At 39.9% G+C, this 22,333-nt stretch overlaps 1 protein-coding gene across 1 annotated transcript in view; it reads right to left on the reverse strand.

The window, feature by feature from the left end:
• Positions 1–349: 349 nt before the first annotated feature.
• Positions 350–22,333, reverse strand: part of LOC121726930 — a 52,867-nt gene continuing 30,883 nt past the window's right edge. Inside the window, exons 2-20 of the mRNA XM_042114578.1 lie at positions 16,593–16,683; positions 15,716–16,152; positions 14,850–14,997; positions 14,305–14,500; positions 14,024–14,100; positions 13,548–13,746; positions 12,659–12,794; positions 12,297–12,414; positions 11,265–11,454; positions 10,826–10,982; positions 9,954–10,455; positions 9,495–9,624; positions 7,511–7,556; positions 6,612–6,719; positions 6,081–6,196; positions 5,134–5,473; positions 2,810–2,951; positions 2,127–2,301; positions 350–655 (exon numbers count right to left, since the gene is read on the reverse strand). Of these exons, the coding sequence (XP_041970512.1) occupies positions 575–655; positions 2,127–2,301; positions 2,810–2,951; positions 5,134–5,473; positions 6,081–6,196; positions 6,612–6,719; positions 7,511–7,556; positions 9,495–9,624; positions 9,954–10,455; positions 10,826–10,982; positions 11,265–11,454; positions 12,297–12,414; positions 12,659–12,794; positions 13,548–13,746; positions 14,024–14,100; positions 14,305–14,500; positions 14,850–14,997; positions 15,716–16,152; positions 16,593–16,683 (3,389 nt within the window). The 3' untranslated portion in view covers positions 350–574. The remainder of the gene's footprint in view (positions 656–2,126; positions 2,302–2,809; positions 2,952–5,133; positions 5,474–6,080; positions 6,197–6,611; positions 6,720–7,510; positions 7,557–9,494; positions 9,625–9,953; positions 10,456–10,825; positions 10,983–11,264; positions 11,455–12,296; positions 12,415–12,658; positions 12,795–13,547; positions 13,747–14,023; positions 14,101–14,304; positions 14,501–14,849; positions 14,998–15,715; positions 16,153–16,592; positions 16,684–22,333) is intronic.

Below are 22,333 nucleotides of genomic sequence, written 5' to 3' on the forward strand. Positions count from 1 at the left end.
GATGTTAATTATTATTATTGGTTTAAGGTCCCATACTTGTTTTTAAATATAATTATAATAAGTAGTTCCGTAATTATACTAACAATTAACTATTTCTACTTTTAAAAGTATGTTTTGGACACAATAATAAATTGTAATCTTGATTGCCAGTATCATTAAAATCACTTTAACGGCCGCACTCGTAGACATTTAATGATGATTAAATTTAAATTTAATGAAGAGTTTGACAGATGACGTTTGTCAGAAAAAGTAAACGGAGCTTATTTAAAAATCTACATTCAATTAAAGTTAAGTAAATAAATATGACACATATAATTTACTTAACCGTAATTAAATGAAGATTAAATAAGCTCCGTTTACATTTTCTGTCAAACTCTTCATTAAATTGAAATCTGGGTGCGGCAGTCAGTGTGAAAGCAATTTTTGGAATTTATTGCTTAAAATGTTGGATATAATCATATACTACAACATTTTAAGCCATTTATACAAAAACTACGCTGTTCCTACAATTACTATAAAAAATTTGATGTTTTGAAAGGAGAGAACATATTTAAATATAAAGGTAGTACTCAAACTAATTTCGGCAGTCTCTGTATATGTGTATGTTGAACTCTATGAAGGGCGTTTTGCTGTCATGGCTGATGAGACATAGTTCCTGAAAAAAATATCACCAATTAATACTCAATACAACTTAGTTGATGTCTTTTCTTATAGAAATCTTCTTTCCCGAGTATAGGAGAGTTAAAATCTTTAACATCCTTAACATCAGGTAGATTTTGAAGCATCCGTCATGATTAACAGCCGTTCACCTATTCCAAGCAAACATACAAACAAAAATTCTCTTTATTGAGTATAGATATCACGACAAAATATCTGTGACATTCTAAAATTGTACATAAGTTACGCATATTATAATATAATGGAGCAATTTACTATGCATTATTTATAGAGGGCATCGAACTTAGAAGTTAGAGGTGTTTGACACGATATTTCTAGTAGTTTGTGTTCCTCATTTTTCAGAAAGGACTAGACGCAAATTGAATACGTGAATAAAATACTTAAGTAGGTACATAATATATAAAAAAACCGGCCAGGTGCGTGTCGGGACACGCGCAATATAGGGTTATGTAGTACCGCTAGTTCTTTTTAATTTTGTATGGTCAATGAATGTACATTTATAACGTGTTTTACACTACTAACAACATCATCACAGTTACTTTCAAAGGAATTTGAACGAAAAGTTCTTTTATACTTCGCCGAATACATTTTTTTAGTGGATATACTATTACGCAAAACCGCGGTCGGTCAGACAGACAGACAGACGGACATACCGAAACTATAAGGGTTCCTTGTTGAGTACGGAACCCTAAAAACAGAAGAAAAATATTTACGTACAGTAATAAAAAGTATAAACGTCAAAATATTGACATTACGACCTTTTCAAAAGTTGAAAATGGTGACCATTTATATAGTAAGCTCAGCGTAATCTCGTTTATACGTTTGACGTAGTATGTCATATCGGCCGGCGCGCGCCATACTAAGAGCCAACCCACACGTACCACAACCACACGACATCGCAACGACAAAATGTCGTCGAGCAGTGGTTACGTGTGAATGGTGTCGCTGCAGCTTTTTGTAGTTGCGTTGTGGTACCGACAAAATGCCGACGTGGTTGCGTTGTCGCCAGTGGTTGCGATGTGGTTACGCACAAAAGTCAATGAAACGGAGGGGGGAGAGAGCGCGGGCGGTGTGCGCGCACTGTCGTTGCATTGACGCAACGTTGTGGTTGCGATGTGGATGCGACGTGGTTGCGACGTGGTCGGCCGTGGTTGCGATGTGGTCGGTATTTGACAAGTGGTCGACAACGACTGCAAAATGTGGTACGTGTGAATGGTCCAGTTCATTTACAATACGAAATATACACCCGACCACGTGGTGTGGTTGTCGTTTGATTGTGGTTGTCGTGTGGTTGTGGTACGTGTGGGTTGGCCCTAATGCGTTACTAAGCATTGTGAAACTTGTTAAAAGCGACATTATTTAAAGTCGAGGTACTCCTTAGTTCTGTCTACTCTGTTAGTAGTATAGTCACTTAGTTTGCTACGCCCTGTATATAAACGGGGATGTACCTTGAGCGGCGTGAAGCTGGCTCGTATCTTCATGCGGCGGTCGGTGTTGCAGTCGACGGGCACGCGCGCGGCCCACGCGTCGCCGGCGGGCGCGGGCTTGGCGCGCTCGCGGTCGCACCCCGCCTCGAACTTGCACGACAACTCGCACAGCCGCACGTCCTTAAGCTTCGCTGTCCTAATGGCATAATATAGGTATACGAATTACGATAAAATTATTATAATATTCGATTAAAATGTTTCAGGCCGAAACGTAAATGCGGATGATCAAATATCTAAAATATTATATCTAATTGACTCAACCGCAACTTTTATAGATTCAAATAAAAAATACGCAGTAAAACCATTTCGATAATACTGCTCGCAGCTCCCAATTAGTTTCTTTATGGAAATGAAAAAAAAAAGTTGTATGAAAAACGACGACACTCCAAACACAACATGGTTGATCTTAACGTAATCCCCTCTTGACTGTCTTAGACGTCTCTTCTAAGAGAGTCAATATTATGATTTATGGCAGGTTTATCATAACATTGAATTTAATTTTAACCATCACAAATGAGTAAAAGAAACATTATAGATTAGATAAAAAGGGGGGTAGGTAATCGTACAACGTAATTAGACAAAGACAGCAACACACTAATGTAGGTTCGTTAGGAGCAAGTTGAGAGGGTAATAGTAGAACTTACTTAAAGTGTATGTCAAGGTGCGTGGCGTGCAGGCAGGGCGCGAGCGGCAGCGCATACGTGTAGTTGTAGCGGGCGTGCGCGCACACCGTCTCGCCCCACAGCGTGCAGTTGTGCGCCGCGCCCACCCACACGTGCTCGCACTCTGCAAATATGTGGTTATTGGCAATCAAATTTAGTATTGAGATGCAGATATGGGATAGTATCCTAAGCCTTCAGTCTCGAAACCAGCGGGCAGCGGGGCGGGAGCGGCGCGGCGCGAGACAAAATAAAGATTTATATGGACAGGCCCCGACAACCGAGCGGCGCGCGGCGTACTAGACGGCTCGGCCGCTCCCACCCCGCTGCCCGCTGATTTCGAGACTGAAGCCTTACAGTGCGATAAATAAACTTTGCAAATTGCGGGCGACATCTAGTAAACTGCTATTAGGAGGGGAATGCCTGAAGGTATAACTATCATGTTGATATAAAGCTAGCAGCTTTGTTTATTAGAGTTATAACAAACCATACCACACATAATATAACATAAAATGTTTGGTTCAGTTTTAAACGTAAAGAGAACTGACATAAAATAACGAGCTTTCTTAATGAAATGTATTATGCATTAATAATTAAATATAACATCAGACTGTGTAGACTCTAGTTAATTGCAAATGCTAAATAGTTAAAATTACAAGACGTATATTTTGAGTTTACAGTCTCATTAACTTAATAACTTGAGTATGAGTAAAAAACACTGAAACTGAATACAAAATTATTTTCATTGTGTATAAATATTAAATAAAATATTTAAATGTCAGTTATGAAATGTTTATACTTGAAATAAATTTCTTATTTCGTTCCGAGTACATTTTATGAGTCGTATATACGATCCAAAATGTCTAAATAGATGTTATAGTTTTAAGGTTGTTAATTAAATCACTGTATGTTTTCCTAATAAAATAAAAATAGTTATACAATGCTTTGTCCTTGTCTGATAATATAATCCCATCAAAAACATCCTGTAAAAAACCAAGTCTCGCAACTCAGTTTACCGTAAAAATTTATGAGATCCATGCAATACCAAGTCGGTTAATTTATTCAGTCCCTACCTAGGGGACCTTCTGACTCAACTTATTACGTAAGTTATTATCATATCAATATTAAAAATCTTTTACGTTTTAAATAAATAGATCGACTTGGACATCGCTTGGACATATAAATTGTAAGATACGGTACATTGTGTTTTCATGCGATGTCCAAGTCGATCTATTTATTTAAAACGTAAAAGATTTTTAATATTGATATGATAATAACTTACGTAATAAGTTGAGACAGAAGGTCCCCTAGGTAGGGACTGAATAAATTAACCGACTTGGTATTGCATGGATCTCATAAATTTTTACGGTAAACTGAGTTGCGAGACTTGGTTTTTTTACAGGATGTTTTTGATGGTATCTCACTTCTTTTTGTAGAGTCCTACTTTCTCTCCTTTTTGGTACCTTTTACTACTATACAAATAAAACTAACAATGAATAATAATATAATCATTATGTATACAGTATTACTACACTACTTGCCTTTTATGACTATCCAATATCCATACTAATCTATACTAATATTATAATTCTGCAGAGTTTGTTTTTTGTTTGTTTGAACGCGCTAATCTCAGGAACTACTGGTCCGATTTGAAAAATTATTTTACTGTTGGATAGCCCATTGATTGAGGAAGGCTATAGGCTACATTCTATCACGCTAAGACTGCGAACGAAGTTAGAGAAAGTTTCCCTTAATTAAGACACTAAACACTAGCTAGATATCTCTCTACCGACGATAAACCGGAGATATTGATGGTACGGGTACAATGATTCATAATCCGCAAATGTAACTTTGTAATCCTATACATTTTTCAAATTCAAAATTTTGAAATATTTCATTTTTTCCTTGATTTAGACACTAAACACAAATTATATTCTAAATTTGAAGGTTCTATATCTGCTAGAAGTGCCTTAGACTTTTGGTGATCGGTCAGTCAGTCAGTCAATCAGTGACAAAATTAAGAAACTTTAACAAGTTACAGCTCTTAAACTACTGGTTCAAATTGAATGAAATTTTAAATATACCATGTTTATACAACGCTTGCTTAGCAACTGAAAATTCAGGCTTGTTGGTTTATCCACAATGAAGTAATAGGGTGTCAAAAAGAGCCTGAATTGGTTCGAGAAAAGGATGGTACGGCCGTGCCGCTTTTTTGCTCGACTTGGCGGGGGCACTGCCGTGCCCCCAGATTCCATAGACAAGTCGCAGTGTGGATCTTTTTATTAGTAGATTGCACATAGACGACTTACCTTGTGGACTTAATTCCTCAGACTGTTCTACAATGATATCCTCCGGGTTGGTCTCTCTGACCTCTCTCTTCAGTCTCGATTCAGTGATGTTTTTGTTCGGTATCACGTAGTTTGATTCCGCCAAATTCTCCTCCTTTAGTTTGAAGGATTCCTTCTCCAGTTTGAGTGCGTTGGGTCCGAGCTCGGGATCCGAGTTGTTCTTCTCTGGGATGACTGGGGTGAGCGGTACCTTGTCTTTGGGAGGCTCCGGGGGCCTCGTTTCGTTCACTTCCTTGTCCGAGTTGGCTTCGAACGGCTCTTGGCTGTCGTAGCTCTGAGGTGTGTCGAGTCCACAGGATGACTGTGTAGAAAATATATTGATATTCTAGCAATCAAACATATTACATGGCAGTTGTATTTGTAAAATTACAACAGTGAGACATAAACTTACTAAAGCGTGTAAAATCCACCTCATTATCTCATAATCCTTTGCAGCGTGAAAAAGTGAGAGATATATAAGAGCAAGTACACATTGGGCGTTTTGAAGCGCACGCTTTGCTAACGCGCGTTTTGAGAACCCCGGATTCTATTGAAGCGTACACATGCAAGCGCGCGTTACTGGCGCGCTTGCGTGTGCTCTAAATTGATGGTAACATAAAAGACAGAAAATTAAGCAAAATTATTGCTTTTATGATTCATTGAGCGTATTATATAGCACACAATTTGCTCACACTCCGCAAAATAATGACTAAGTGATGATTAGTGTTTAAATCAGAGGCGAATATTAACTACTTAAAGGTAATTAGATGAAGATTTTGACATAGGCCACATACTTTTTCTGTTAAACTCTTCATTAAATTAAAGTTTAATCATCATTAAATGTCTCTGAATGCGTCAGTTATAAACGCAACATATTATTTGGTTCATGAGTGTACGCTCAGTAACACATTACACAATGTTGAACGTACCTGGCAGTCGGCGTCGAGCTCGTTGTCGCTGCGCAGCGCGTCGCAGCGGCCGATGACGTCAGCGCGCCGCGACGCCGACACCACCGCCGCCGGCCGCGGGGAACTCGCCTCCATGTCTGCCAACATAGCGCTGATATTAGCGAGTGCTATAGAGTATGGAGTATAGTCTATTCGTGAGGCGATGATAACGTTTAATAATGACATATTTGGATACAAATAATTTCTATGAATATTTGTGCTACGTCGAATACTTTTGACTATACATCCTCAATATCCACAACGACCCTGTTCAAGGATTTAATATATCGTTTTTGTAAAGCTTATAACTTGTTAAACAAATGGTTTAAAGTTAGCTCACTTTTCGAGGCAAATAAAAATGTTGATGTTCTTCATGTAAGTTTTAATTTATAAAAGCAATTAGGGCCAGGCCACAACACTGCGTTGCAGCGCCGTATCGCAAATAACATCCTTTTTTTGTAAGTAGGTTAAAAATAGTGTAATCACTAATCATAATAATATGTAATAACTTACGCAGCACACTCTTGACGTAGTTCTTGGTGGCGTGCAGGGCGGCCATGGATGCGTACGCGTCCGGCGTCGACGTCACGTACTCCGGCGTCGTCTTGTGCGTGCCTTTCTCTGTAATAAATTCATTACCTACATAACGAGTAAATACCAATCTGAAAGATGACTAATATGTTGCATTAAAGTTCCAACTGGGTATGACAACTGAGCAACTTCCGCTCTTTATGATATAGACTAGCATAAAGAGTCGAGCGCTAGAAAGCTGCGACATAGATCCTTGGGGTATTAGTGTATAATTGAGACAGGTAGAGACTTTACTTTGAGGATCTGACACGAACTACGGTGTCTGGTAGCAGGTCTCGAAATCAGTCAATTGAAGACATCCGTAGTTCTACTGCCGACAGGCCTAGGCGGTGTATAATTCTTGATTTTGTACTACTTACATACGATCAAGATGTAAAAACCTTAAGTTTGCATTGTAGCTTTCTCGAATCTTCTTAAATATAAAGATCTACTAAGTCGTAGGTGTCAATACATTGAACTCACTGTTCTAGAATCTATTTTAAAATGCATTCTTTATACAATGAATAGTATTTTCGTAAGGTCGAAATAAAACACATGTTGACATTAACCTCACCTAACAAACATTTAGCATAATTCATTACAGGGTTACAACCAAACTATGCTTTGCATTAAGTAAGTAATTATAAAGAATTACTTATTAATTATACATTCACAAATTTTCCACGGAATAAAAATTCAAATTTATTGTTCGTTAAAACATGGCTAAAACTGATACATTAAGAACAACATAAAACAAGACGATATTTCATTTTATAATGTGTCATTCTTATTAAGTAATTATATAAAATGCATAAATCATAATAAATATTATTATAAATTACCTTTTGCTGTTTTCTTCAAAGGCAAATGTTGGGCAGATTTTAGTGACTGAAAATAAAACAATCAATAAGTCACAACATTTTTATGCATTATGTTGTCTGCATAACAAGATTTCCACAATAATATTATCTGGCCATTAAGCCAAAACTTTTTGCTGTCGCTTCTTTATAGAATCGTCGAACAAAATTAATGACAATGTATGATATGATAATGTAGTCTACCGGAGGTTCCGGGGGAGGCTCCCGAACGAAGCGCGCATCACGTCGCCGAAAGAGACTTTACGTGATTGTGTGTGTGAATGTGTAAATAATATTATACATATATTAGGATAAAATTGTTCGGCGTGCATCCGTTGTCTGATTGCCATAACACAAGTTTTTACTTAGCATGGGATTATATGTGTACGCCTATAATTGGTACATACATCAGATCTTTACTTTGCTTAATTATTTTATATGTGTATCAATGTATGTACTGTTGGTGAACCTTATTAAAGTAAATAAATAAAATTAGACGACGTGATGTACGCTACCTAGCTTTTATACTATTGTATATTATTGTATGCTTAATAAAGAATTTTGAATTTGAATTTGAATAATGAAAATGTATGGGATTGACATATGCGTTCATTAATTATTATGACGTTAATGTTAGATTCGTCTTATGTCAATTCCATACATTTTGATCGGCGATTCTATAAAGAAGCGATAAAGAAAAGATCTTGGCTCACCCCCATGGTGTATTTTATATTGAACTAACGACCCTCCCCGGATTCGCACGGGTACAAAATATATAGCCTATGTCACTCACTGAAAAAATGTTAAAAATCAATTCAGTCGTTTTGATTTATAATTATTACTACCCGTGGCCCGCATTGGTCGGTACCGCCGCAAAAGCTACGTCCCGCAATTTATTAATTTGTAATATCTTCGAAAATATTCATTTAAATCATATAAGTATGCTGTAAAGGGCCATATAGATCTATATTAAATCAATAATATATTTAAAAGTATTTAATTGAATAAGGATTAATGCCGTATTGGTTAAAATCGCTTCGAAAATTTGCCATTACTCAAATAGGTAATGTTAAAAGTAAATGACAGAAAAATGTTATTGTGGGATATCCATAGGAGATAGACATAATATACCATTGCGAAGTTTTCTGTAGACCTTTGCATAGTACTAGTTACTACATCATTTTGATAAATCTCGTAGGGTTCTGCCTGCGTTTGCAATGTAAGCGGAAAAAATGTTAATTATTTATGACATCACATTAGAAACAACAGTATTTATCTACTGAATGTTATTATACTTATAAACCTTCCTCTTGAATCACTCTATCTATTAAAGTAAACCACATCAAAATCTGTTGCGTAAATTTAAAGATTAAAGGGAACAAAGGGACACAGGGGAAAAAAAGCGACTTTGTTTTATACTATGTAGTGATGTTTATTGTTTTAAACTAAGGCAAAGAAAGACATCTCTATAATTTTTAACGGGCATTGGCCTACCACTGCTCTCCACTCATGTAATCCAGGATCGGCAGCGGTATCCAACCACAAAAATCCTTTGACATGATCTCAGGGACCCCGAAAGACATGTTAAATTTTTTGGGGACCCGCAACGAAATTAATTAGAAGAAGGGTACGTGGAGTAGGAAGTATTCGACGTCAGAGATGTTATGAATATAAAAAAATATAATGTGCAATGATGGTTGCATGGCGCTATGTAGCCGTCAGATCTATCGTGTCAATTTTCGTGTCAAACAGTTGTCATATGTCATGAAATGACTTCCACGTGTCACGATATAGCTGTCTTATGTCTGTCTGAACTCTGACACGAAATTTGACACGAGTCCTGACGGCTACATAGCGCCATATAACCCTCATTGCATTACTTCACTGTGTGGTTTCCACCATTCAATTAGTAGAATGTAAGCCCTATACTCAAATTCGATATTATATATATATATATATATATATATACCTGTATACGGTTGAGGTCTGTGGGTCGCTGCTTGTAGGGCGGCGCGCGCGGCGCCTTCTCCGTGCGGCTCTCGCGCAGGCTCACCAGCTGCTGGTGCTCGCGGAAGTACAGCGCCGACATCACCACCAGACTGACAGAAACAACCATATTACTAATCAACGTTCATTATAAAATATGCCGTCTTTATCCTATTACGTTTGAAATGTCGCTTGAGAGTGAAGGACAGTAACTGTGAATAAGGCCGCTACAAAGCACTCGACAAAAATTTAAGAAGAATGCGCAATTCTTGGGTACCATTGGTAGGAGGAGTGAGCGGGGCGGGTTCGCGTGCACAGGGATAAGCTATTGGTATATTATGTCTACGTTATTGGTAGATCGTTATTATATTAGGCAATGAGATGTTAATAGATCTTTTCTATATCATAATTCAAAATTTAATAAGCATTAATCGTTACTCACCAAACAGCCATGACAAAAATAAGGATTGTGATTATAATTTGTAGATATTTGTTTGATATTAACTCTCCGCTTGGATCATCATACTTGTATTTTCGGCAGCAAAACGGCAGCTTGGAGTTGCCATATAAGCTGTCATCTCTCAGCCATATACAAGAGTTCTTCTTCCTTGATATCGTGCTGAAATTTTCGTCTGGCAACTTATCTATGTTCGAATCCAAGGTACTGACATAAGTTGGGTAGTTGCTTTCTGTCTCGAACTTATCCGACTTATTAGAGCATTTGGCGCTCGTTTTGTTATAATTATAATATTTGCCGTACTTGGAGCTATTCCCTTGGCAATGTTTGCACTGTTTCCGGGTGAACTTGGGGGAGTTGTGGCTGAGTTTATGGCAACACTCCTGCTTGCGAATACTCCGGGCTATGTCACGTATTTGGTCTATCGTGATGTTGCCATCGCTGTAAAGTGACTTTGACATATTTGATATTCCAGAGAATCTCGAATCTGAAACAATTAATTCTGAAATAATTCCATGTAATGTTTTTTGTAGCCTTATATTATTGTTGTATTATATTACAATCTTTTATATAATGTCCGAAAATATTTTTTTACTTTCTGATTCCCCTTTTGTCAATAACTTTTGTTGGCTTCAATTTTCTCATTTGGTTTTGTCTGGACAAGTGTGAGACGCCATCGGAACTTGTCAATGGGAGTTTTTATCATTTTTCTGCTACCATTGATTCACATTTTTCTTTCCAGTATTTAATCACGGTAGAGTGTTACCAAATACCAATAACCATAAGTTTACGATGCCACCTTTTTGCTGCTTGCGGCATCGGTGTGCTAACAAAGTAATATCAGCTGCCTATACTACCTTCGCTGCCGCTAGATCTCTGGCTGTCGCGTCGCTGCACGGCGCGCTTGCACAGGCGGCGGTTGATGCGCTCCAGCTGGTCGATGCGCGACTCCAGGTGTCCCGTCACCTTGCACAGCTCCTTAACCGCGCCCAGGTTCTCCATGAAGATGCGGTCCTGTGCACATATTAATATTACCAGTGAATATATTTTGTTGGATTATTGCAGCAGGTTGACAACTGGATAAACAATAAATTGCATTATATTTAAAAACTCACAAAAAAAAAAGAAGTTGGCAAAACAACTGTCACTCAAAATAACCCCAGCGTCAGCATTTATTGTGACTTGGACAACAATGACAGGGTGTGAAACAGCCGAAAAACATTTAAAAACCACGCTGTTCAAAATTTGAAAACGGGCAAAAAGTTCTAAAGAGTGTTTATGCCTCGTTCTACCCACCTTGTTGACCACCAGGAACTGCGGTATGGTGTCGCCGTTGGGCAGCGTGACGTCGCCGGCCTCGCGCACTGCGTCGGGCAGCACGGCGCGCAGCTCCTGCGCCAGCACACCCGTGTCCGCCGCTCCGCCCCCTCGCGCCTCCCATCCCACCAGGCCGGAGTGCGCCGCGAACATCGAGTCGTACTTGAACCTGAACAATTTTTTTTTAATTATTGTTTAAAATTATTGTTCAGGTTCAAGTTTTCAGGTTTGCAATTTAAAATAATCACTTTTTTGTGAAATGTGTTTAATTCATTTCAATCGAGCGACATAGTATCGAAAGCAATGTCAAGTAGAGTTATAGATTATTAATGAATCCATAAACCGTCCTGATTGGCCAGTTAAATTGAAAGTCACTAATGAAAACATAAACTATCAACAAATTCACATCAGAATCCAAGACAATTAATTTGTTCCAGCACCTTTGCCTAGCTACAAAACGTGCTATAGTGCGCGCGGAACTAGTTGGCCGCGCTTTAGATAATAATTATGTGAGCGGTGGGACGGAGAGGCGGGGGCGCTTGATTTTGACAGTTCTGGCTAGTTTAGACAAAACGCACAAGAGATTGCAATAACAAGATGAGTCCGCCGATAAAAAGATAATCTAAGGAAATAATATTCAAAGTGCATACGTTTTTTAAAAAACGGAAATAATTATATCTCGAGATTGGTGGTCGCTGTCTAATCTCATGTGCGTTGCGAGCAGCAAGCAACCTGCCCCCTCACCCCTGTCCCTACCTAAGGCGCGGCCAACTAGTTCCGTGCGCACTATAGTATGAGTGTACAATTAGCAATACGTGAGCCCAATCTCCTCTTCCCCATTTATTCCTTTTATTTTTGAACCCTCCAGGTCCCCAGGAACCTCTCTATCAAAGGGGCTATCAATTATTAATTGTAGACCAGAGGTTCCCAAACTCCTCCAAAGACCAAACGGTTCCACCCTTAGGTCAGGTTTAAAAGTAATAACCAAAATATTATACTGAGAACACTTACTTGACGACCCTGATGTTCTGCACGTTTTTGAGCTGCTGCGCGGTGTCGAGCTCCTCGATGTTGTGTTTGGCGCGCGCGTCCGACGGGTGCACTATGTGACCCATCACTTTCAGGTTACCTGTAGGTTTTGGCAACAAGAAACGTAAAGGTAACGAAAGCGGAACATCTCAAGTCGGGACATTTAAAATGCGCCTTCTTACTTCACTGGTGAGTATACATATTATAAAGGATGAAGGACTAGAGTTTCAGTAGTTTATATTTTGCGGACGAGTCTTGAGAGTAGCATTATGATGCGCATGCGCGTCATAACACTTATCTCAAGACATCGACCGTATCTAAGATAACTATATAGTGGAACAGACCATGTATGACGCAGGCCTCGTCCGGTCTGTCGGTGTTGATGCCGACGCGGCCGCTGTAGTGCACGCTGTTCTCCGCCGCGCCGCGCTGCCACCACCCCTCGCCGCAGTCCGACTCGAACTGCCCGGGGTTCGACGCCTGGGGAACAACATATCAGAGTTGTGGGCCAATTGTTATACGCCTTTAATGGCTCTCTTCTTAGCCTCGTAGCTGTCGCATGGCATGTAGTGTACAGGAGGAGTGAAACTTTGTCAATTTAAAGCCGAAATTCGTGACATTCTTGTCACTATGGTGATGCTCCCAGCTCCAGAACTATAGCATTATACGTGGGAGAGCCATGCTTCGGCACGAATGGGCCGGCTCGACCGGAGAAATACCACGTTCTCACAGAAAACCGGCGTGAAACAGCGCTTGCGCTGTGTTTCGCCGAGTGAGTGATTTTACCGGAGGCCCAATCCACTACCCTATTTCCTTCCCTAACCTACCCTATTCCCTTCCCTTCCCTCCCCTATTACTCTTAAAAGGCCGGCAACGCACCTGCCGCTCTTCTGATGCTGCGAGTGTCCATGGGCGACGGAAGTTGCTTTCCATCAGGTGACCCGTTTGCTCGTTTGCCCTCTTATTTCATAAAATATATATATATATATATATATATATATATATATATATATATATATATATATATATATATATATATTAATCTATATCGTCAACTCGCGGCGGTTCGGAGAACGGCAAGAACGTCTGAAATGACGTCAGATAGCCCGACCGAGCATGCTATCTCGCTCGGTCGGAAGATCTTCTTTTTTGAACACCACTCCGATGTGAGTGGTGTTCAAAAAAGAAGATAAAAGATCTTTTAGTAAGCGGGTTACAGTTTCCAACACCCACCCTGACGATGATCCTGTCGCTGGCGTGTGCGGCGATCATGTAGTCGGCGTGCGCGGTGTGCGCCCGCAGCGCCACCACCAGCTGGAAGTGGCGCTGGTCGGGGTTCGGCCGCCCCTTCTTGCGCATGTTGTTGTTGGTCGTCTCCGCGAAGTGCAGCCGCCCCACTGTCACCTTGGCGCCCTCGCGACGCAGCTCTATGCTGGAGGGAGGAGGATGGAAAAAACATAAGCACAGAAATGCGTAGTTCGGTTGCAGAACAGAGAGACAAAGACATGCGTTGATTCGAGTGGTACAGTATGACAAATGAAGCTCCAGACTCCAGTACTTTATTACATGATTGTAATTGTACAGTTCAGCCATAATTGACAATTATGGCTAAACTGTACAGTTACATCGTTGCCGCCCATTAGTATAGTAACTGGCTTCTTAGCAATTGTCCTCAAAGTTGTAGTTTTCCTGAAAATGGAGTTACTCACGGCACTGGATGAAAAGGCTTCTTCGTTCGGTCCGACTGGCTTTGTTCTATCCGGACCTCTTGATTTGGATCTTCTGCCTAAAATATAAAAGAAAAAGAAAAAAATAAATACTTAATCAAAAATAAAAGCTGAAAACTTATAGTGTGTCAATTGTCTACAGTGTTGCTCGAAGAGTTTCAATAATAAATTAATAATTATTAGAAACATTAAATGCCATACTTTGTTATATTATATCTTTGTGTTTGGTTGATTACTTAAACACTACTCAAGTGTGTACTTACTTTAACCCCATAGAAGTGTAAGCAGAAGTTATTGATCTTCTTGAATCCGTCTGCGGTCTTGACATAGTGTGCCTCCCCCTGCAGCTGGATCTGGCAGGTCACCTGGAAGTGATTCTTCTTCTGGCAGACGAAAGCCTCGTCTATCTGCGAGAAGTTGAACCCCTTGTCGGCGCCGACTATGTACGACGGTGGGGGGCTGTAGAAAACGTTGAATAAGCATCATAAAAAACAGTAGATTACGTGGGACGGTTTACAGTGCAACGCTTATCATAAAATATATCTCCATCACCTCTCGACGTAGACTTAATTGACATTTTCGCATTGCTTGCCAAAATGTCACTTAAGGTTCGGGTCCTAATACAACCAAGATCCCTACAGAATTCACGTTCAACAGTAGCTTAGGAGTTAGGACCTAATTCTCAAATACCCTCATCACCTTCGCCCATGAATGCACTAGCTGGCAAATATGTCCTCTCGTAATCGACCTGTGATTTGCCAAAGTTGAGAAGACCGTATCGAATGATCACAATGTTGGATATACTCACAGTATCTTGAGATTGCAGTCGTAGAGCGCGTGCCAGGTGTTCTGCTGGAATAGCACGAACCGGATGCACTGGAGTGGCGAGTCATCCCCCGCCTCCGAACCGTCCACCGACGGCGGCGGCCGCGCGGAGATCTCCGGCGACAGCGCCGCTACAGGTAAACAGCAGGTTAAAACTTAAAACATCAAAGGATCATAAATAGTCGTAATGACTTCGGAAGAATCTAGTCACAAGTGTCTAAAGTTGCCCTTTTTACAATTAAATTGCAGACCATTTTACAACTGGATAATATTTTTATAACCATATTAATTTTAGCACCTATTCTTATAATGTAATCTAAAATATTATGTGCTTATATGTTTTGTTACAGGTATTCAAAGTATATGACCGCAATAAATGTTCATGTTCATTTTATTGGTTACGCTTACGATACGCGCAACCCATTAGCTACCGTACAAAATAAAAATACACATACAAATGTTATAAGTTTTTACGTGGGAGAGCCTTCTTCGGCACGAATGGGCCGGCTCGACTGAAGAAATACCACGGGATCACAGAAAACCGGCGTGAAACAGCGCTTGCGAGTTGCGCTGTGTAGTTAATGTGTTTCGCCGAGAGAAGTGAGTTTACCGGAGGCCCCAATCTCCTACCCTATTCCCTTCTCTACCCTTTCCTATTCCCTTCCTTGCCCTCCCCCACCTTATTACCCTATACCTCTTTAAAGGCCGGCAACGCACCTGCAGCTCTTCCGAGTGTCCATGGGCAACGGAAGTTGCTTTCCATCAGGTGACCCGTTTGCTCGTTTGCCCCCTATTTTATAAAAAAAAAATCAAGCCTAACCTAACCTAACCTTCAAATTCTCAACTCACCAGGTTCACACTTGACTTGGGAGCTCTCCGTCAGCTTTCTCTTCTTGCCGCTGGGCTCCTGGAGACTCGTGTAGACCGGCGTGAGGGGCTCTTGGTCTAGAGTCACCAGCTGCGGGTTCAGCATCCCCTGGTCCAGCTCAGGATACCTGTACTGGTCAATGGCCAGGTCGTGCCGGACCGTCCGTAGCCCCAGGTCCATGTTGTCCTGGGGCAGGACGACCACATCGTTGAGGTCGGTCCTCAGAGCCTCGTCGTCCTTCAGCTCCTCGTAGATGTAGTCGTTGTGGAGTATCTCGTGGTTGATGTGCTCGGGCACCAGCATGTAGTCCGCGCCCAGCACGGTCTGGGAGACCGCTATGGTGTGCGACACCTGGGTTTCTGGACTGTATGGATTCTCTGAGCCGGAATCTGGTGGACTTTCTGGTAATTGGTGGCCCCTGAAAAGCGGATACGTGAGTTTTGCGCAACATAATTACAACACACATAATTTGCGAATAGAGAAAGATAAATCAATATTGAATCAAGAGTGTGTATGGTCGGAAAGAACATGGTTAATAGTCGTAAACTGCGTAAACGAAATCTTATAATAGGCCAGTGCTACGCATAACTTGGCAAAAATAAAAGGGAGAAGGTGCAATATTTAATTTCTAGGTCCACTTCTAGCACACGTTATTGGAACATTTGGAAGCGTGCACCTATTGCCTCCTCCGGTTTGACCGAATTTCGAAATTCGACCGATCTTTGATGAAGAAGAGAAAATTGTTCGCGGTTTTTACCCATGTAGGTATATGCCGTATTTTTTTCATTTACACATAATAGATCCCAATTACGATAATTCTACCCTTATAAACTACTCGTAATTACTGTATTGACTTACCCAATGCGGCGCGCGTCTAGCGGCGGGGGCGGGTAACATCCCTCGCCGACGGGGGCCATGAACGCTTCCAATTCGTCTATCAGTCCCGGACCTGAAACAATACGGCGATGGTTAATGGATGGGCCGGCGTAGGAGGGGAGTGCGGCGGCGTCTAAACCTCTAAAGTTTCGTAAGGATGGGAATGCTTGCTGAAGCGTTCCCTTATTTTGGTGGAAGTCCGGTCCCTAATCCCTTTTGAGGTAGACCGGCCGGTCGTCGAGGGACTCCTATGTTTGACAGATCCAGGACATCCCTCTATCCTTTTCTTTTCACACTATTAATTTTTCATTAGTTTATTATATAACATTTTTTTATATTTCCATGTCACGCGTAAACTGTTGCAACGATCTGATCTTAACTGATTAATTGCACATGAAGATACCCTGAGTCCCGAGAAAAGTTTTTGTCAGCTTGTCACGGACAAATGTACTGTTTTAGAAATAATTTCTATTTGCCTTAATATGCCTTCACACTTAGTACTACACTACGTCACACCGTGGTCACACCTAATTGCTGTCGAAAGTGAATTAAAATGTCGATTTGATTTGTACAGTACTCAGTAGACCTGCGTGCACTAATGTAATATTGAACAGGTTCGATATACCATGAAAACTATTCTCGTTTTTAGGGTTCCGTACCCAAAGGGTAAAAACGGGACCCTTTTACTGAGACTTCGATGTCTATCCGTCTGTCTGTCTGTCCGTATGCCTGTCCGTCTGTCTGTCTGTGTCCAGGCTGTAACTCAAGAACCGCTATAGCTAGACTTCTAAAATTTTCACAGATTATGTATTTCTGGTGCCGATATAGCAACAAATACTAAAAACAAAATAAAGTTAATATTTACTCCCATACAACAAACGTTATTTTTTTGGTCTTTTTGGCTCGTAATCCATAATGGCAACATAAAGACACTTGAAATTTTCACAAAAATAATAAATAAATAATAAAATTAAAATAAAATAAACAATTAAGGGGGCTGCCATACAAAAAAACACATTTTTTCCTTATTTTCGCTCTATAACGGTACGGAACCCTTCGTGCGCGAGTCCGACTCGCACTTGGCCGATTTTTTAATGTAAGTTTAATATCGTGTAAGTGGCAAGTCTTAAAATCTCCAGGTCACACCAGTTAGTGCAAGAATATGAAAGAAATAATTGGTTGCATTCTGGAAGTGCCGGTGGAAATGAAAACAAAACAGCAGAGCCACCTTCTTCTACCAGCGTCGTGCCGACGGCATACTCTCTCTCTGTCTTCCGAATTTTCTATCAGGTTACGTTATTTCAAGAAAGTGTACCACGCCCTTTATATATTTTTAAATTCAAAGATAGACTTTTCTTGCGTTTACCTCGTTCTCCTTTTAGAACAGTGGTACTTAATCTTTTTTTGTACGAGCCACAAACGTTTTGTTCTTGGTGTCGCGGGCCGCAATCAAAATTTTTGGGGTTAAAAATAACGTTCTTCAAAATTTGCAATTTAAAAGTGCTAAAAAAGTGCTATAATGCAAAGTCAACTTTAACGATGAATTTACTTATGGCCATCGGCAGGCCATAAGTAAATTCACGCGGGCCACTGACAAAGTCCCGGCGGGCCGCAGGTTGAGCATAGCTGTTTTGGAGCATACCTACTTTGCCTGGTTGCAATATACCTAAGTAGGTAATTGTTGGAATGTCTGACAGAAATCAACCGAATCAAGGTATAATTTGCATCGAAGCGGAGCACGCGGCACGCGGCACGGCACAGTTACAGTGTGCAATTTTCCGCGTGACGCGTATCCATACTAATATTATAAATGCGAAAGTATCTCTGTCTGTCTTCTGTATCTGTCTGTCTCGCTTTCACGCCAAAACTACTGAACCGATTGCAATGAAATTTTGTACACAGTTATTCTAGAGTCTGAGAAAGGACATAGGCTACATTTTGATGTGGGAAAATATCTTATTTCCATGAAAATATCGATGAAAATTAATTCGCATTGCGCGTGGCCAGCGCTCATCCCGGGGGTCCTGGGTTCGAGTCCCGCAGGCGGAACAAAAAGTTTTCAATGTTCCTGGGTCTTGGATGTGTATTAAAATAATATTTCAAAAATCTTAAATATATTTTATGTATAATATTATAAAAAATCCAGAAATATATCGATGCAATGAACTTTTTAGTTCTAATACGATTCAACAGATGACGTTTTATTTTTTACTTCATTGTAACATAGAACTAATCATACTTATAATTAGTTATTATGTATTTGTTTATAGTTTTTAATACGTTAGAATAATGTGTTTAATAATATTATCACTTGGTATAATAATAATCAATCTATCTTATCTTATAGAACTCCTACTGCATTTCTAATATAATATATTAGAAATGCATGCATTATGAATGAATGAATATACTTTATTGCGCACATCACAGTTACAAACACACACATAAAATAAAGAACATATAAAATGAAGAGTTGACAACAGAAGGCGCTCTAAAATAAAGGAGTTCGAGTGTACCGTGTTGGCCTGTATTCCATCCAGAAAATATATCAATGCAATCAACATTTTAATTCTAATATATGAAAACAGATGGCGTTTTATTTTTTACTTCATTATTGTAACAGAACTAATCATACCTACTTTATTATATATTGTTTTTATTCATAACTAGCTGTTGCCCGCGACTTCGTCCGAGTGGACTTTAGTTTATAGCGCGCGGTGTCAACAAAATTTGTGTCAAATTTAAAAACTTTTTAAAACCCTGGTAACTGGTACCCCTCTTAGGGCCGCGCTACACCGGAATGGCAGCGCTGAAAGTGCTCGCCTCGCCGCTGCCATTCCGGTGTAGCGCGGCCCTTAATTAATCAAAATACCCAAAAACAGCTGTGCAGTGTGCACATAATCTATACTAATATTATAAATGCGAAAGTATCTCTGTCTGTCTGTCTGTCCGTCAGTCTCGCTTTCACGCCAAACGCCAAAACTACCGAACCGATTGTAATGAAATTTTGTATACAGATAGTCTAAAGCCTGAGAAAGGACATAGGCTACTTTTTTACTGAAAAAAGGGTTGTAAGGGGGTGAAAATGCGTAAATTTGTTCAAATTAAGTTAGTTCCAAAAATTCATAATAGATGGCGCCGTGCGTCTTCTACATCGCGCTGACGCTTGCTCAAAAGTCTTTCTATAAGAGGTGGTATCATCTTCCATCTAAGTTTCGATTTTTTTCGATTGTTGATCTATTCTACGGTAGGTATTAAATAACTCAGTACTTTATCTGTGCAGTGACGTAACCTTAAACCTATCAATGATAAATAGCTAGTTAATGGGTAAAGTTGTGTAATTGGGGGGCTAAATAAGCTTTAAAATTTGGCATAAAATATAAAGTTTAATATAAAAAATGAAATACTTATTGTGTGCACACTGGACAGCTGTATTGATTTAAGGGGTACCAGGGTTTTTTTATAAAAGCATTTGACACCAATTTTGTTGACATCGCGCGCTATAAACTGAAGTCCACGCGGACGAAGTCGCGGGCAACAGCTAGTGTAAATATACGTATTACGATAGTTATACAGGCGCCATATACGGACGGACCGACTGACTTGAACACACGCGACCAATCATCATCCTTCATTCATCATATTTACCGGGGGCCGGATGAACACGGCCTACTCCCGAGTGGTTCAGGCTCACCCCAAGCTTTTAAAGATTCGGCTTCACCAGCTATCACATTCCGGGGGCCAAAAATTAACCTGAGATGCGATTAATGCTTTCGAGTTCGAATTTAGGAGCTATGCCCTTTCTGACAATGGATTACACAGCAACGCTAATTACCACACTCAGAGACGAATATTAATTACTACTTAACTGTAATTACATAAAGAGTTTGACAGATATATTGTATGAGGCGTAGCTTGTGACGTTTACAATTCATCACAATCGATTAAATGGTTTGTGGGTAAATAGGTAATACACCCTTTTAAATTTCGCAATATAAATATTCTGTAATATAGAGTAACTTCTAGAAATTGCCTTCAACTTGGTTTTATTTTCGGCACGGACTTAATCTTATGTCTTTTGCTTTTCCAGAACTAAAATTGTTTTCGATTTTAAAACCAAATGTTATCTAAACTAGTCTAGCGGTTTCACCATGATGAAGTAACAAACAGATAAGTAATCGTAGTAATTTGCCACGCGTGGCAAATTTTAATGCCATACATTTACCATTTATTGGCCGTAGCGACTTTTGCGCGCTACGTCGTAGCCCGTAGACTGTCGTAACCACGTAGCGTAGACGCATCCATCCACAATAATAATAGCTCCCACACCGGTTTCGGTGACGGTGGCCGGTTTCATTGAAACCAGGCCAGCTACGCAGGAGTATTTTTATAGTGCCCAAGTGTGTGCGCAGTACACAATAGCACTCTCGATTCCTTTACTCTCATAACCCAGTGGGACGGAAGACCGTCACGACTGGCGAGAGATAAGGCGCAGGGCCGACTTTTTACATGCCCATCCGACGCATGGATCATCTTACTTGTCAGACAATCAGGTGATTAGCCTGCATTGTCCTAACCAAACTTGGAAATAACATGTTTCCAACGCGGGAATCGGACCCACGACCTCCGAGTCAAGAGCCGCGCTCTATACCACTAGACCACGGAGGCGTCGATAATAATATTATTATGAATGCGAAAGTGTGTCTGTCTGTTAACTCTTCACGCCCAAACCACTGAACCGATTTTGTTGAAATTTGGTGTGGAAAAATGCACAGTTCCTGCGCGATGACCGATTTTTTTCTAAATTGGCATAACGGGCGCGGCGTCATCTTATTAGAAAAAACATAATTAAATGCAAATACACGAATACATCATAAACACATTTAATAACGGTAATGATGTTTAATGTAAAAAAAACGCCACTTCAACAATCAAAAAATCTACATCACCTTATTAATCGCAAGTTCCATCTACAATCTGATGTTGGCTATCACATCACAAAACATCAATCAAGTCTAGATGAATCACAGAATGTATCACATCACAGAACCCAATGGAGCGATCATCACATCACGTAACCGTTTTCACTAGCAGTTGGCGTGTAACACGTCGAAAAGTTAGAAAATAACTGCCATTTTTCATCGTTTATGTGCACATGAACGTGATTAATGAGAAAATGTTGCAGGACGCTCGACATTACAGGATTTACGGAAACTGCCCGGATAGCATGCTACGCATAATATCGAGAATCATGGTTACTGAGTTCTGACAACACCTTGAATGAAATCTTTTTTGTATTATCATGAAATCTTTATTGTATTATCTTTATAAAAATAAGAGATAGTAAAATTCTGAACGTACTGTGAACCTACGATTATAATGTAGAAAATACAGCCCATACACTTATACTTGGCAAGGAATGATTTATTAGGAGGAAGTACAAACCGATTGCAAAATTCAGTCGCTAAATTTGGAGCTCAATAATAAAAATACCGTTTATATATATACATATCTATACATATAAATGAAATTGGAGTGTCTGTTTGTAATTTTAAAATAACCGTTTTTTACCACATGCATATCTATACATATAAATAAAATTGGAGTGTCTGCTTGTAAAATTAAAATAACCGTTAGTATTATAATATATGAGTTGTGACTTGTGACTAACTGTTGCGTCAATATTCATCGACATCACTACGGTAGGTCAGAACTCCAAGCTC

Source organism: Aricia agestis, chromosome 5 (assembly GCF_905147365.1).
Source record: "Aricia agestis chromosome 5, ilAriAges1.1, whole genome shotgun sequence".
Lineage (NCBI taxonomy): Eukaryota > Metazoa > Arthropoda > Insecta > Lepidoptera > Lycaenidae > Aricia > Aricia agestis.